Here is a 15,400-nt window from a genome sequence, read left to right on the forward strand (position 1 = left end):
CTGAATTAGCTGTTAACCAAAAACTGATGACACCTTTTTTAGAGGCCCCACTGATTTTCAGAAACTTTGGGGGCCCATAAAAAAAAATCGGTCACCAAAATGGACAAACTGAGTATAGGGTTTTACTACCCTTTGGTAGTAGAGTCGAACCTATACTGTCATGATCTTGTGTTTTTCCAAAAGTCTTCATTTGTTGCATAGTGTAATTAATCATAGCTCCCATATAAACCCGCTTCCGAAAATCACTTTAATGTGTCTAAATCTCCTAAAAATTCAACATAAATAATTTTCATATATAAACTAGCTGTCCCGGCAAACGTTGTTCTGCCATATCTCACACAAAGTTAGAAGACTCCCACTATAATAGTACTCCACATATACAATAATAAATTTTTACTTTGTATGGAAGGTGCCATGCCCATTGATCCTATATAGGTCAATTGTGAATCTAAACCATCCAGGGACCCAATCAAACACACACAACAAATTTTATCGAAATCGGCCCAGCCGTTAAGGAGGAGTTTAGTTACTAACACACGTACAGAAGAATTATATATATAAAGAAGATAAATCACACGACGTAATTTCATGGTGATCGGACCAACTTTCTTACTTGTTTTATCTAATTTTTAAACCCTTCGCCATGAGTGGCAAGGATATATATAAGTTTGTCATTCCGTTTGTAATTTCTACATTTTTTATTTGCGACCCCACAAAGTATATATATTCTGGATCGTAATAGATAGCGAAGTCCGTCTTTTTGTTGAAATCAACTTTCCGTAGCACCGAAATAACCTAAATATACGATTCATACATAAGTATGTCGGGAATTCTTCCGGCTCGACATGCTATTTAAAATCGACAAAATCAGCCCATAAATGGCTGAGATATATGAAAAAAACCGGGACAACCTCGATTTTTGCCCTACTTTTGATCTATATCTGGATTACTAAATAAATAAAGACAATATGGATATCTAATTATAGATATTTCAAAGACCTTTGTAATGACGTATATAAAACCATAGTAAGTTGGACCTACAATGGGTCAAAATCGGAAACTATATTTTTTAACCCGAATTTTTTTTCCTTCAAAAATTTTTTTGGACATAAATTATTTTTCCAAAAATAATTTTTTTTAAAAATTAAAAAAATGTTAAAATTTAAAAAAAATTAAAAACAATTTGGAAAAAAAAATTTAAAAACAATTTAAAACAATTAAAAAAAAATTAATTTTGTTTAAATAAAAATATTTTTATGTATAACTTGGTGAAGGGTATATAAGATTCGGCACAGGAGAATATAGCAGCTCTCTAACTTGTTTTAGCTACCTTAGTTTCAATATGTTTACTCTTGAATGGCATTAAAATTTTGCAAATAAAATTAAGTCCATCGGCCAAAAGCCATGCGACGCGGCTTCGTGAGAGGCTTGTATCCGAAATGTCCAGTTTATCATGAATCTGACGCATAAATTATAATTAAATGTTAAACTCATGTAAATGTCGTTTTATCAATCTTTTTGATCAATACTCGTTTGTCTTTACATGACAATTGCTTTGTAAATAATAAATTGTAGATAATAAATGTTATTTTTGTTAAAATAATTATACTAAAACTAACAGTAACAAATAAATAGCTGCGATTTTAGAAATAACTGTTCTAACGGAAGTCTGACTTAGAACTGTAACCTTGAGCAATGGGGACTAAAAATCTTAGTAAAAGTTTAACGATAATTTGTCTAATCAATGCAATATTCTTGATTGTGCAAACGGCAGGACAGATGGAACCAAAGGTAAGAATGACAAAAAATATTTAATTTAATGTTAAAATTAGCTCAAATTAAGGACTGAGATCGAAAAATTTTCAACAAAACCAAACTTGGTCCTACAAAATGTTAGCTAAACAATCAAAGGTCTGCTATGAAACTGTTTCCAATGTTATTAAACAGTACCGGGAGAACTTGCCCGTTGATAGAAAGCCTGGTTCAGGTAGAAGGATGGTCCGCATGATGTTTTTGAAGCCAAAAAAATAGAAAGTATTTTCAAAAGAGCTATCAACACATTCGGTAGGAAAGCAGCCCGATTAGGTCAGTACTTGGACTATTTGGTACGAAAAGTTAAAACCAATGCAGATTTAAAAGCATACAAGGCTCAAAAAGTTGCTGACAGGAACTCTGCTAAAAATTTAGAAGCCAAAGACAGAGCACGGAAATTGAAGTCAAATTTTATACAAAACAATTAAGAAAGTATGGTCGGTCAAGCCCAACCACATAATATCGTACACCAAGTAAATGATTAAAAATATTTTTCTTTTAAAATATCAATAATTTATATTCGTGAGTGATTTTCGGAAGTGGGCCTTATATGGAGCTATGACCAATTATGAACCGATCACCATAAAATTAGGTCGTGTGATTTATGTCTATATGAAAGTTATTTATGATGAAGTTTTTGTATATACCACCATTTTTAAGTGATTTTCGGAAGCACGTCTATATGGGAGCTATGACTAATTATGGGCCGATCGTAACAAAATTTGGTGACATGAATTTTGTATATATAAAACTTATTTGGAGCGAAATTTGTGTAGATACATATATAAATTAAACATTTATGACCGATAAACTCCAATTTCGAGAGGACATTTGTATGGGGGCTATGTGAAATAATGGACCGATTTCAGCCAGTTTCAATAGGCTTTGTCCTTGGGCCGAAAAAATAATATGGACCAAATTTTATCGAAATATCATAAAAATTTTTCACAGGTTCTGGGTCAATTTTTATACCGTGCACCACCATAGTGGGGATGGGGAGGGTATTATGCGTTTGTGCAGATGTTTGTAACGCCCAAAAATATTAGTCTAACACCCACCTTAAAGTATACCGATCGACTTAGAATCACTTTCTGAGTTGATTAAACGATGTCCGTCCGTCCGTCTGGTCGGCTGGCTGGCTGTCCAAGTAAACCTTGTGCGCAGAGTACAGGTCGCAATTTTCAAGATATTTCGATCAAATTTGGTACATATTATTTTTTCGGCCCAAGGACCAAGCCTATTGAAACTGGCTGAAATCGGTTCATTATTTCACCTAGCCCCCATACAAATGTCCTTCCGAAATTGGACTTTATCGGTCATAAATGTCTAATTTATAAATGTATCTCCACAAATTGCGCTCCAAATAAGTTTTATATATACAAAATTCATGTCACCAAATTTTGTTACGATCGATCCATAATTAGTCATAGCTCCCATATAGACCCGCTTCCGAAAATAACTTTAACGTGCACAAATCGCTTAAAAATGTTGGTATACTCACAAAATTCAACATAGTAAACTTTCATAGAGACATAAATCACACGATCTAGTTTCATTGTGATCGGTCCATAATTGGTCATAGCCCCCATATAAGGCCCACTTCCGAAAATCACTCAAAAATATAAATTATTGAAATTTTAAAAGAAAAATGTTTTTGCTTTGTAGGGTATTATATGGTCAGGCTTGACCGACCATACTTTCTTACTTGTTTTATGTCGCAGATGCTCGAAGGAATGTTGAAGAAAAGTTTGGGACACAAAAGCAAACAAAATTGCTCAAAAAGTTCTTGGTATGGCAAGCAATATGCAGTTGCGGCAAAAAAGCCAAAAATTTGTTACAAAGGGCTCTATAAATACCGAAATTTACATCAAGGAATATTTACAAAAAAGAATGCTTCCATTCATAAGACCTTTTAGGCCTGATTTGGCATCTGTCACTATGGTAAGAAAGGTCTTGAGTGGTACAAGAACAGTAATGTGATATTTGCACCAAGAGAGACAATTCCTCCAAACTGCCTCGAGCTAAGGCCAGTGGAGAGATATTGAGCTCTTGTTAAAAGAGAATTGAGAGCATAAAAAAGGTGTCCAAAAGTGTGGTAGATTTTAAACGGAGATGGACAACCTGTTCGATCAAAGTGACATAAAGCTCGATAAAAACCATAATGGAAGGGTTTTCAAAAAAGGTTCAAAATTTCATCATTAGTGATTAGAACTATAAAAATATTATTTTTTTTTTTGTAAATTGTAACAATAATTTCAATCAAATAAAAAAAGATTGAAAACTGTAAGTTTAGTGGTTTAATTTTTATTAACATATATGTATGTTAAACAATTTTCGATCTTAATCCTTATATGACTGCACTTTATTTTATCTTTTTAGAAAACCTGGTCGTATGAACTTAAATCACTTACTTCTCAATCTTCAGATACTGAAAAGATGAAAGTTGATTTAGATATTGAAAGAGTTTCTCGTGGTGTCTATGCCATTTCCGGTACTATACTTATTAATTTTGATATTGTCGAGGGTGATGGAAATACTGTAAATATTTTATTTATAACAACACTAAGTTTTAATTATATATTTAATAATAACTTTTTGTGGTCACAGATTGCAGCTAAATCTTATCGCAGTGCCCAGGGTGATAATGAATACAATGTTTTACCCTTTCAAATGCCAGCCTTACACTTTCATAATTTCTTCAACACTCACTACAAAGATGTTTTAATGGGCACCTTAAAGGACTGCTCAGATCTACCGGTTTTCGAGGATACTTTTGAGCCACCCTTTGAAAAAAAACTATATACCTTTGATGCCTGCCAGTTTTCTCAAGATGGTCTGCCTAATCATTTACAAGAAGGTTTCTATAAACTTGTAATTATTGGCACGGGCGCTGTTGATTGGGAAATGGAAATAATTGCTGAAGTTACACCCGCAATGTAATTGAATATTGGAAATTGGTAGTTTTGAGTAGTCATTATTTTGTGATTGTGACTACTCGTACAATAAAAACAAAATTAGTTTATTCGCATATCCCAAAAGAAGTTCAATATTTGGGGGTTTGAATATTTAGTGGTTATTTATATTGTAATGCAGTTTTTGTTTAGATCCAGGGTATGCCTAGTCTGTTCAGGTTCTTCAAAGGTTAGCTTCCTACCTTCAGCTTCCAATCCGAGAGGATGAATAAGCTTAGGCTAGCTAATTAATACAATTCGACGAGATAAATGCTTCGACTCTCGGTCGGGTTACTACAAGTTTGACTATGACTAGCTAATGAGTACAATCCGTCGAGATAAATGCTTCGACTCTCGGTCGGTACCGATTTTAGTACGAAGATCGGGACTTCGATACTTGCTTGCTTTGTTCATGTATTTCTTATTGGGTGTATGACTTAAAAATGTGGGTACATATCTGTCATTTATCCTCACTTAATTATTATACATTATAGAGTCAACAACGTTTTTTGTTGCTTCAAAAATGTCGAATTTTTGTGCCAACAAAGCATCATATGCGGGAAGTTTAGCTTTACTCTTCAATTTGAAAAAAAAATGCTGCTGAAGCATACCGACTGTACACCAAAGCTTATGGTGAATGTGTTGCATCGGTTTCAATATGCGAGAGAAGGTTTTTGCGGAAGACAAAGACCGCCCAGGCCAGCCAAAAAAGTTTGAAGGTCTAGAATTGGAGGCTTTACTAATTGAAGATTGTTGTCAAACTCAACTACAGTTTGGAAAATCATTGGGAGCTACTCAATTAGTAATTTCAAACATTTTCAAGCAGTAGGATTCATCCAAAAGCAGGGAAATTGGGTGCCATACGAATTGAAGCTGAGAGTCCTTGAAAGAAGCTGAGATGTCTGAAATGCTGCTTGAACGCTATAAAAGAAAATCATTTTTGCACCGAATCATTACTTGCGATGAAAAATGGATTCATTACGATAACCCGAATTGAAGCCCGGTCATTTAAAAATAAACACCAGTGACTCTCGGTAGACAAAAAAATACAACTCTTCTTCAACTATATGTCGGCGAACAGGGTGATCCAAAATGTGATTCACAGTTGAACTAACAATAACGCGGGTAGGCGCAGGGAGAGAAGTACCAAAACTCATTACAATGTCGTTTTGGCAATCTTTTTGATCAAATACTTGTTTGTCATTACATGACAATTGCATGAGTTTTCTTTGTAACTTTGTAAATAATAAATACATATATCATTTACATTGTTTAAATAGAAAATTAATTGTACCATAATTAATTATATTAAAACTAATATTAATAAATAGCTGTAATTTTAAAAATAACTGTTCTAACTGAAGCTTGACTTTATCCTTGAGCAATGGTGACTAAAAACCTAAGTAAAACCATAACAGTAATTGGTGTAATATTTTTGATTGTGGCAACTATAGGACAGATGCCAGGAAAGGTAAGAAAGAAAAAAAGATATATCAAAATTATCAAGATTATATGATTGCAATTTTGTCATCTTTTTTTTTTAGAAAACCTGGTCATATGAACTAAAATCACTTACTTCAAAAACTTCAGATAGTGAAAAGATGAAGATTAATTTAGAAATTGAACGAGTTTCTCGTGGTGTCTATGCCATTTCCGGTACGGTACTTATTAATTTTGATGTTGTCGAGGGTGATGGAAATACTGTAAATAATATTTTATTTAGAATAACTGCCAAGTTTTAATTATATGTTTAATAATTGATTCTTGTCATCACAGATTGCCGCTAAATCTTATCGCAGTGTTTTGGGTGATAATGAATACAATGTTTTACCCTTCCAAATGCCTGCTACACATCTTCATAAATATTTTAACACTTTCTACAAAGATGTTTTAATGGACACCTTAAAGGACTGCTCTGATTTACCGGCTTTCGAGGATAAATTTGAACCACCTTTTGAAAAGAAACTATATACCTTTGATGCCTGTCAGTTTTCTCAAGATGGTCTGCCTAATCATTTACAAGATGGTTTCTATAAACTTTTACTTATTGGTGCGGGCGATGTTGTTTGGGAAATTGAAGTAATTGCTGAAATTACAACCGAAATGTAATTGAGTATTGGAATATTGGTGGTTTTGACAAATCATTATTTAATGATTTATTTCATACTACTTCTTATAATAAAGATTAATATGTTTATTCGCAAAACCCAAAATTAGTTCAATATTTGAAAAATTAGTGGTTATTTATATTGTGATGTAGACGAGACAAATGCTTCGGCTTTTGTTCGGCTAACGAATACTTTGAATACCCAATCGAGTATTCTACATAAAATTGTTCGAATTATTCGTTATTTGAAAATGGTAATTTTTAAATTGTTCGAATAATTATTCGATTAATCGAATGATCATTACTCGAATGAATAGCCTAATCTTAATACATGTTATGATTAATAGGCGGCTAGTAATATTTCAAGGCTGATTTGGATAAACTAACATCTTTAACTAACGACTATTTTATATTTGGTGATCTGGTAAGGAGCTGTTCAGCCACTGCCTCCCATTCATTTACTACACATATCTATATATATATAAGTGAATGTGTGTCTGTATGTATGTATAGATGTATGTTTATTATTATTAGTTTAGGATCTATAGACTTCTAAAAGGCTGAACCGATTTGCTTGAAATATTACAGTATTTCTGGAAGGATCAAGAGGCTACTTTTTGTTTTGAAATTTTAAGTAGGCGTGGTACCTCCCATATAAAGTTAGCTTTAAAAATCAAATATTTAGGAAACTATAATTCCTATAGTCCTCAAATTTTGCATGAGCAATTCCACCGTTTGTTTAAATATTTGCGGCAAAAATGGGAGTAGTAGCCACAGAGGGCGTGGCACCTCCCATATGATGATAATTTAAAAAAATCTTATATATGGGACACAATAAGAGATATAATACATACATTTTGTACGGTTATTCTACCATCAATATTATTATTTAGGACAAGAATGGGCGGACTAAAATAGTGGGCGTGGTACCTCCCATACCTATAGATAACAAATTATATATAGGTAAAGTTATAGCAGCTATCAATATTAATATTTAGTACAGACTACCAAAAATATTAAGTAAATGTTAAAATTTGTATTTAGACACTTGAAACCCTTATATATATGGGGCATTTCATGTCAAGTGAACCAACTTTTGAAATCGATGTCTTCCGATCGGGATGAAATTTGCACCAAGGTTAGCTCTATTGGATAGTAACTCAGACACAATTTTTCAACAACATCGGTCGAGAACTCTCTGAGTTATAGGGGGTAAAATTTTGACAATTTGGTCAAACAGGGGTTTTTTCTTATCCATGTAACTTATTACCTATTGTTCTTAGCAAAATGTGTCCCAAATAGTATAGATAGCTATTTCTTCGATCTTTCGAAAAAAAATATTTAAAAAAAAAAATAAAAAATTTTTAATATTTTTTTTCCGAAATCAAAAACTTTTTTGACTTTTTTTTAAAATACGTCATTTTTTTTTTTTTTTTCTCTTAAAATAAAGTTTAGATATTTTCCTTGAACACCTACTTGGTCGCTTAGTGGGATGCGAGTGGGATATCTATCAAAATAAATATTTTGTAACTCAAAACATAAAATTTTTGACTTTTTTTGCAAAATCAAAAACTTTGTTGACTTTTTTTTTCAAAATGGACCCTTTTTTAATCTTTTTTTTTAGGTCAAACAAAAGCTTAGATATTATCCTTGAAGACCCTTTTGGTCGCTTAGTGGGATATCTATCAAAATAAATATTTTTTAACTCAAGACTTACAATTTTTGACTTTTTTTTTTGCAAATACGATTTTTTTTCCAAATGGGCCCTTTTTTTAAAATTTTTTTTGTAGTCAAAAGAAAGCTTAGGTCCATTCCTTTAAGATATTTTTAGTCCCTTAGTGGGATGCGAGTGGGATATCTATCAAAATAAATATTTTGTAACGCAAGACATACAATTTTTTAATTTTTTTTTGCAAAATCAAAATTTTTTTCCAATATGGGCCCTTTTTTAATTTTTTTTTTTGCTCAAAAGAAAGCCTAGGTCCATTCCTTTAAGATATTTTTAGTCCCTTAGTGGGATGCAAGTGGGATATCTATCAAAATAAATGTTTTAACACAAAAATTGTATGTCTTGAGTTACAAAACATTTATTTTGATATATATCCCACTCGCATCCCACTAAGCGATCAAAACCATCTTAAAGGAATAGGCCTAAGCTTTCTTTATAGCAAAAAAAAAAATTACAAAAAGGGCCCATTTTAAAAAAAAGTCAAAAAAGTTTTTGATTTTGCCAAAAAATCAAAAATTGTATATCTTGAGTTACAAAATATTTATTTTGATAGATATCCCACTCGTATCCCACTAAGGGACCTAAAATATCTTAAAGGAATGGACCTAAGCTTTCTTTTGACTAAAAAAAAATTTTTAAAAAAGGGCCCATTTTGAAAAAAAAATCGAATTTGCAAAAAAAAAGTCAATAATTGAATGTCTTGAGTTACAACATTTTTATTTTAATAGATATCCTACTCACATCTTCCTAAGTGACAAAATAGGTCTTAAAGGAAAAGACCTAAGCTTACTTTTGTGCAAAAAAAAATGTTTAAAAAAAAGTCCCATATTGGAAAAAAATTTCGATTTTGCAAAAAAAAATTAAAAAATTGTTACAAAATATTTATTTTGATAGATATCCCACTCGCATCCCACTAAGGGACTAAAAATATCTTAAAGGAATGGACCTAGGCTTTCTTTTGAGCAAAAAAAAAAAAATTAAAAAAGGGCCCATATTGGAAAAAAATTTTGATTTTGCAAAAAAAAATTAAAAAATTGTATGTCTTGCGTTACAAAATATTTATTTTGATAGATATCCCACTCGCATCCCACTAAGGGACTAAAAATATCTTAAAGGAATGGACCTAAGCTTTCTTTTGACTACAAAAAAAATTTTAAAAAAAGGGCCCATTTGGAAAAAAAAACGTATTTGCAAAAAAAAAAGTCAAAAATTGTAAGTCTTGAGTTAAAAAATATTTATTTTGATAGATATCCCACTCGCATCCCACTAAGCGACCAAAAGGGTCTTCAAGGATAATATCTAAGCTTTTGTTTGACCTAAAAAAAAAGATTAAAAAAGGGTCCATTTTGAAAAAAAAAGTCAACAAAGTTTTTGATTTTGCAAAAAAAGTCAAAAATTTTATGTTTTGAGTTACAAAATATTTATTTTGATAGATATCCCACTCGCATCCCACTAAGCGACCAAGTAGGTGTTCAAGGAAAATATCTAAACTTTATTTTAAGAAAAAAAAAAAAAAAAAAAAAGAGAAAAAATTTTAAAAAAAAGTCAAAAAAGTTTTTGATTTCGGAAAAAAAATATTAAAAATTTTTTATTTTTTTTTTTAAATATTTTTTTTCGAAAGATCGAAGAAATAGCTATCTATACTATTTGGGACACATTTTGCTAAGAACAATAGGTAATAAGTTACATGGATAAGAAAAAACCCCTGTTTGACCAAATTGTCAAAATTTTACCCCCTATAACTCAGAGAGTTCTCGACCGATGTTGTTGAAAAATTGTGTCTGAGTTACTATCCAATAGAGCTAACCTTGGTGCAAATTTCATCCCGATCGGAAGACATCGATTTCAAAAGTTGGTTCACTTGACATGAAATTCCCCATATGTATATGGGATTTCACATCAAGTAAACCAACTTTTAAAATCGATGTCTTTTGCACCAAGGTTAGACCTATTGGATAGTAATGCAGACACAATTTTTCAACAAGATCGGTCAAGAACTCTCGGAGTTAGAGGCCAAACATTTTGGCCAAACATTTTCGAATTTTTTTCTAATTTTTAAAATTTTTTTTTACTCAAATGAAAGCTTAGGTCCATTCCTTTAAGAGCTTTTTAGTCTCTTAGTGGGATGCGAGTGGTCTAGCTATCAAAATAAATATTTTGTAACTCAAGACATACAATTTTTGTGTTACAATCATTTGAGTAAAAAAAAAATTTGAAAAAGAGGGCCCAGAGGGAAATTAATGAACAATCTAATCGGGGCGACTTTTATAACTGGAAAGTATAAAGGGACAGATGTATTGCTGCACGTATTCCGATTATAACTTCGGAAATGCCATTGATTTTATCATTTGCAATGTCAATTGATAAAGCTCAAGGTCAGTCTTTGCAAGTTTGCGGACTAAGTCTAGAAAATTCATGTTTTTCACATGAAAAGTTTTCAGTTGCATGTTCGTGAGTAGGAAAACACAACATTAAATACAAATATTTTTGGTTATAAACTTTTCTATTTTATTACAATTCACATTAAGTTTAGAAAATATGAAATAAATAAAGTACTTTTTATTACATTAGAAACTAATTTTATATAGACTAACTACCATTACTTTACTGGTAGCGAAGCACGCTGAGTTTTAGCTAGTATTTATATAAAAATGAATGTATGTCTGTTAATTTGTTTGCGGCTAATAGAAGCCTAAACCGATCTTCTTGAAATTTATACGGTATGTCCATCTGTATCTGGAACACTCTTTTCTTTTTTTTTGAAATTTCAAGTAGGCGTGGCACTTTCCAGTATCCATTGTTTGTCTTAAAGTGAGGTGTTTGATTAACCCGTTCCACATTCGATTAATTGTTATTAATAGATATCTGGAGATCTGTAATAGTATGATTTTGGTAGTTCATAGTTCATTATTGCAAATTGGTGGTACCAGATCATACAAAATAAATAGTTATTTTCGAATATCTAAAGAACTGTTCTAGCTGGAGTATTGTAACTTTTTATAAATTATTTTCCTATCATTGTAAGTAGTTTACAATTAAAAAAATGCCGGTAATTATTAAATTCATTTAATTTTTTATTAAATCCTTTCACATATTTTATACGCTTCACCATGAGTGGCAAGGGTATAAATAAGTTTGTCATTCCGTTTGTAATTTCTACATTTTTCATTTGCAAAGTATATATATTCTGGATCGTTATAGATAGCGAATTCGATATAGCCATGTCCATCTGTCCGTCGAATTTTTTTTAACAAAAAACTTTTTTTGTCATAATTTTTTTTCACTAATAAATTTAAGAAATTTTTTTTTAACAAATTAAACAAAAAATTTGAAAAAATGAAGAAAAAAAAAATTTTTTTTTGGTGAAGGGTATAAAATATTCGGCACAGCCCAATATAGTTCTCGTACTTGTTTTATTTTACTACTACAGGGGTAGCGATGCTAAAATGTTATTTTAGCAATCATTTTCATTAATACTCGTTTGTCATTACATGAAAATTGCATGAGTTTAAAGTTGTTTGTAAAGTTGTAAATAAGAAATATAGCACCTACATTATTTAAACAGGAAATTGATTGTACTTTAATTAATTATACTAAAACTAGCATTAATAAATAGCTGTGATTTTAAAAATCACTGTTCTAACTGAAGCTTGACTTTCAACTGTAACCTTCAACAATGGCGACTAAAAACCTGAGTAAAAGCTTAACGATAATTTCTCTAATCAATGTAGTATTCTTGATTGTGAGAACGGCAGGACAGATGCTAGGAATGGTAAAAAATATTTATTGATTGACAAAAAGTGAATAATGACTGAAATTTATTTTGTCCTCTTTTTTAGAAAACCTGGTCGTATGAACTTAAATCACTTACTGCACAAACTTCAGATACGGAAAAACTGAAAATTGATTTGCAAATTGAAAGAATTTCTCGTGGTGTCTATGCCATTTCCGGTACTGCACTTATTAATATTGATATTGTCGATGGTGATTCAAATACTGTAAATACTCGTATTATATTTAGAATAACTATTAAGTTTTAGATATTCATTTAATATTTACTTTTTGTGGACACAACAGGTTGCAGCTAAATCTTATCGCAGTGCCCAGGGTGATAATGAATACATTGTTTTACCCTTTCAAATGCCTGCCTTACACTTTCATACATTTTTAAACACTCACTACAAAGATGTTTTAATGGACACCTTAAAGGACTGCTCAGATTTACCGGCTTTTGAGGATAAATTTGAACCACCTTTGGAAAAGAAATTATATACCTTAAATGCCTGCCAGTTTTCTCAAGATGGCCTGCCTAATTATTTACAAGGTGGTTTCTATAAACTTTTAATTATTGGCACGGGAGATGTTGATTGGGAAATTGAAATAGTTTCGGAAATTACAACCGAAATGTAATTGAATGTTAGAATCATAGAGAAACATATAGCGGAAACTACAAAAAAACTCAAACAAAAAAAGTCCTCAAAATAATCACACATACGAGTGTTGTTATACCCTACACCACCATAGTGGGGAGGGTATTATGCGTTTGTGCAGATGTTTGTAACGCCCAAAAATATTAGTCTAACACCCACCTTAAAGTATACCGATCGACTTAGAATTACTTTCTGAGTCGATTAAACGATGTCCGACCGTCCGTCCGTCCGTCTGGTTGGCTGGCTGGCTGTCCATGTAAACCTTGTGCGCAGAGTACAGGTCGCAATTTTGAAGATATTTCGATCAAATTTGGTACATATTACTTTTTCGGCCCAAGGACCAAGCCTATTGAAACTGGCTGAAATCGGTCCATTATTTCACCTAGCCCCCATACAAAGTCCCCTCGAAATTGGACTTTATCGGTCATAAATGTTTAATTTATCTATGTATCTACACAAATTTCGCTCCAAATAAGTTTTATATATACAAAATTCATGTCACCAAATTGTGTTACGATCGGTTCATAATTAGTCATAGCTCCCATATAGACCCGCTTCCGAAAATCACTTTAACGTGCATAAATCGCTTAAAAATGTTGGTATACACACAAAATTCAACATAGTTAAATTTAATATAGACATAAATCACACGACCTAATTTCAAGATGATCGGTCCATAATTGGTCATAGGTCCCATATAAGGCCCACTTCCGAAAATCACTCATGAATATAAATTATTGATATTTTAAAAGAAAAATATTTTTACTCATTTACTTGGTGTAGGGTATTATATGGTCGGGCTTGACCGACCATACTTTCTTACTTGTTTTTGTTTTCACATTGTTTTTTCTACTAATACATTCTCACCACTTAGGTGTCTGATAACTGAGTTAGGTCTTTGACAGAAGAGTTTCCGCTCTATGTATATTCTCTATGGTTAGAATAATGTTAGTTTTGACAAGTCATTATTGAGTGATTTATGTCATACAACTTTTATAATAAAAATCAATTTGTTTTTCGCAAATCCCAAAAGGTGTTCAATATATGGGGGTTAGATAAATTAGTGGTTATTTACATTGTGATACAGTTTTTGTTTCCATCTGGGGAATGCCTAGTCTGTCCAGGTTCTGCTTCCTTTGAAATCTTCTTTACCACAGAGCTATGTATCTTGTATCCTTGCGATATAATTGTTAATGTATGAAGATTCTAATAGAGAATTCGAGAATTCGGTCGGCAAATTACTTATTATGGTAAAGTAAATTCAACGGATGCAACCCGAGATGCTTTGGCTTTCGGTCGGCTTTCGTCTAATTATGGATAAATATAGCTATGGATCCAAGGGCATAAATTATTCTGGCATCATCGGCTAACTACAACATATTGACAATGACTAGCTAATGAGTACAATCCGCCCAGATAAATCCTTCGACTCTCGTTTGGCTAACTACGGATTTTAGATACGGTATTAGGTTCCATGGGCTGCTGCTCCTCAAGCAGCTCACTTGGGTCCATTTAAATATGATCCCATTGTGATACGGTATTAGTACGAAGTAAACACTTGGCCTCGCCTAAGCAGGATTCATTCAAAAGCAAGAAAATTAAATACCATTTGAATTAAAGCCGAGAAACCTTTGAAAACGATTTTGCATGTCCGAAATTCTTCCTTAGCGCTGTTTTTGCATCGAATCATTACTTGCGATGAAAAATGGATGCATTACGATATCCCAAAGCTTAAAAGATCGTTAATTATTAGAAATTAGAAAAATTGTTAAAACAATGGAAAATTAAAGTCAACGAGCAAAAATGTACACACATAACATTTACATTGCGTAGAGAATCATGACCCCCTATTCATATCAATAACCAAACAATAATTCAACAATCGGAAGTGAAATACCTCGGAATACATCTCGATCGTCGCCTTACATGCAAAAGTCATATAGATGCAAAGTTGACTCAAATGAAATTGAAATCAATTCAAATTAATTGGCTTATTGGCAGAAACTCCACGCTTAGTTTAGATTGTAAACTTCTACTTTATAACATGATCATAAAACCGATATGGTGTTATGGCATACAGTTATGGGGCATGGCCTCAGCGTCAAATGTAGAAAAGATCCAAAGACGCCAAAACAAGTTTCTAAGAATGATCACAGTTGCCCCCTGGTATATCAAAAACGCGAATATACACAAAGATTTAAACGTGCCCATTGTAAAAACTGAAATCTCGAAAAATGTACAAAAATATTTAAAAAAAACTTGAAGTTCACCCAAACCCGCTGGCCCGCAACATATTAGATAACCGTGGCCACACTCGATTAAGAAGGAGGGACACAATAGACCTAATCTAGAAGGAAGAATGCCAATTTAA

General features: G+C 32.1%; 4 protein-coding genes across 4 annotated transcripts in view; 3 read left to right on the top strand and 1 right to left on the bottom strand.

Annotated features, from left to right (window-relative positions):
• Window positions 1-15,400, bottom strand: part of LOC135957341 (uncharacterized) — an 83,237-nt gene that overhangs the window by 30,026 nt on the left and 37,811 nt on the right. The window lies entirely within an intron of this gene.
• Window positions 1,696-4,752, top strand: LOC135958443 (uncharacterized). Its single transcript, XM_065509346.1, has 3 exons — window positions 1,696-1,791; window positions 4,192-4,350; window positions 4,420-4,752. Exons 1-3 carry the CDS (start codon window positions 1,696-1,698, stop codon window positions 4,750-4,752), a joined length of 588 nt encoding a protein of 195 aa, XP_065365418.1.
• Window positions 6,148-6,872, top strand: LOC135958444 (uncharacterized). Its single transcript, XM_065509347.1, has 3 exons — window positions 6,148-6,234; window positions 6,308-6,466; window positions 6,540-6,872. The coding sequence occupies exons 1-3, from the start codon at window positions 6,148-6,150 to the stop codon at window positions 6,870-6,872; spliced, it is 579 nt and encodes a 192-aa protein (XP_065365419.1).
• On the top strand, window positions 12,276-13,009 carry LOC135958445 (uncharacterized). The gene is made up of 3 exons (XM_065509348.1): window positions 12,276-12,371; window positions 12,439-12,597; window positions 12,677-13,009. Exons 1-3 carry the CDS (start codon window positions 12,276-12,278, stop codon window positions 13,007-13,009), a joined length of 588 nt encoding a protein of 195 aa, XP_065365420.1.

The sequence above is a fragment of the Calliphora vicina genome, chromosome 4 (genome assembly GCF_958450345.1).
Source record: "Calliphora vicina chromosome 4, idCalVici1.1, whole genome shotgun sequence".
Lineage (NCBI taxonomy): Eukaryota > Metazoa > Arthropoda > Insecta > Diptera > Calliphoridae > Calliphora > Calliphora vicina.

What these genes read in the sequence shown, in the direction of transcription:
- LOC135958443 (XM_065509346.1), top strand. Translation starts at nt 1,696, where the DNA reads ATGGGGACTAAAAATCTTAGTAAAAGTTTAACGATAATTTGTCTAATC. An exon ending in CAGGACAGATGGAACCAAAG is followed by an intron (nt 1,792 to 4,191) that starts GTAAGAATGACA and finishes TTATCTTTTTAG; the next exon opens with AAAACCTGGTCGTATGAACT. An exon ending in TCGAGGGTGATGGAAATACT is followed by an intron (nt 4,351 to 4,419) that starts GTAAATATTTTA and finishes TTGTGGTCACAG; the next exon opens with ATTGCAGCTAAATCTTATCG.
- LOC135958444 (XM_065509347.1), top strand. Translation starts at nt 6,148, where the DNA reads ATGGTGACTAAAAACCTAAGTAAAACCATAACAGTAATTGGTGTAATA. An exon ending in TAGGACAGATGCCAGGAAAG is followed by an intron (nt 6,235 to 6,307) that starts GTAAGAAAGAAA and finishes TTTTTTTTTTAG; the next exon opens with AAAACCTGGTCATATGAACT. An exon ending in TCGAGGGTGATGGAAATACT is followed by an intron (nt 6,467 to 6,539) that starts GTAAATAATATT and finishes TTGTCATCACAG; the next exon opens with ATTGCCGCTAAATCTTATCG.
- LOC135958445 (XM_065509348.1), top strand. Translation starts at nt 12,276, where the DNA reads ATGGCGACTAAAAACCTGAGTAAAAGCTTAACGATAATTTCTCTAATC. An exon ending in CAGGACAGATGCTAGGAATG is followed by an intron (nt 12,372 to 12,438) that starts GTAAAAAATATT and finishes CCTCTTTTTTAG; the next exon opens with AAAACCTGGTCGTATGAACT. An exon ending in TCGATGGTGATTCAAATACT is followed by an intron (nt 12,598 to 12,676) that starts GTAAATACTCGT and finishes TGGACACAACAG; the next exon opens with GTTGCAGCTAAATCTTATCG.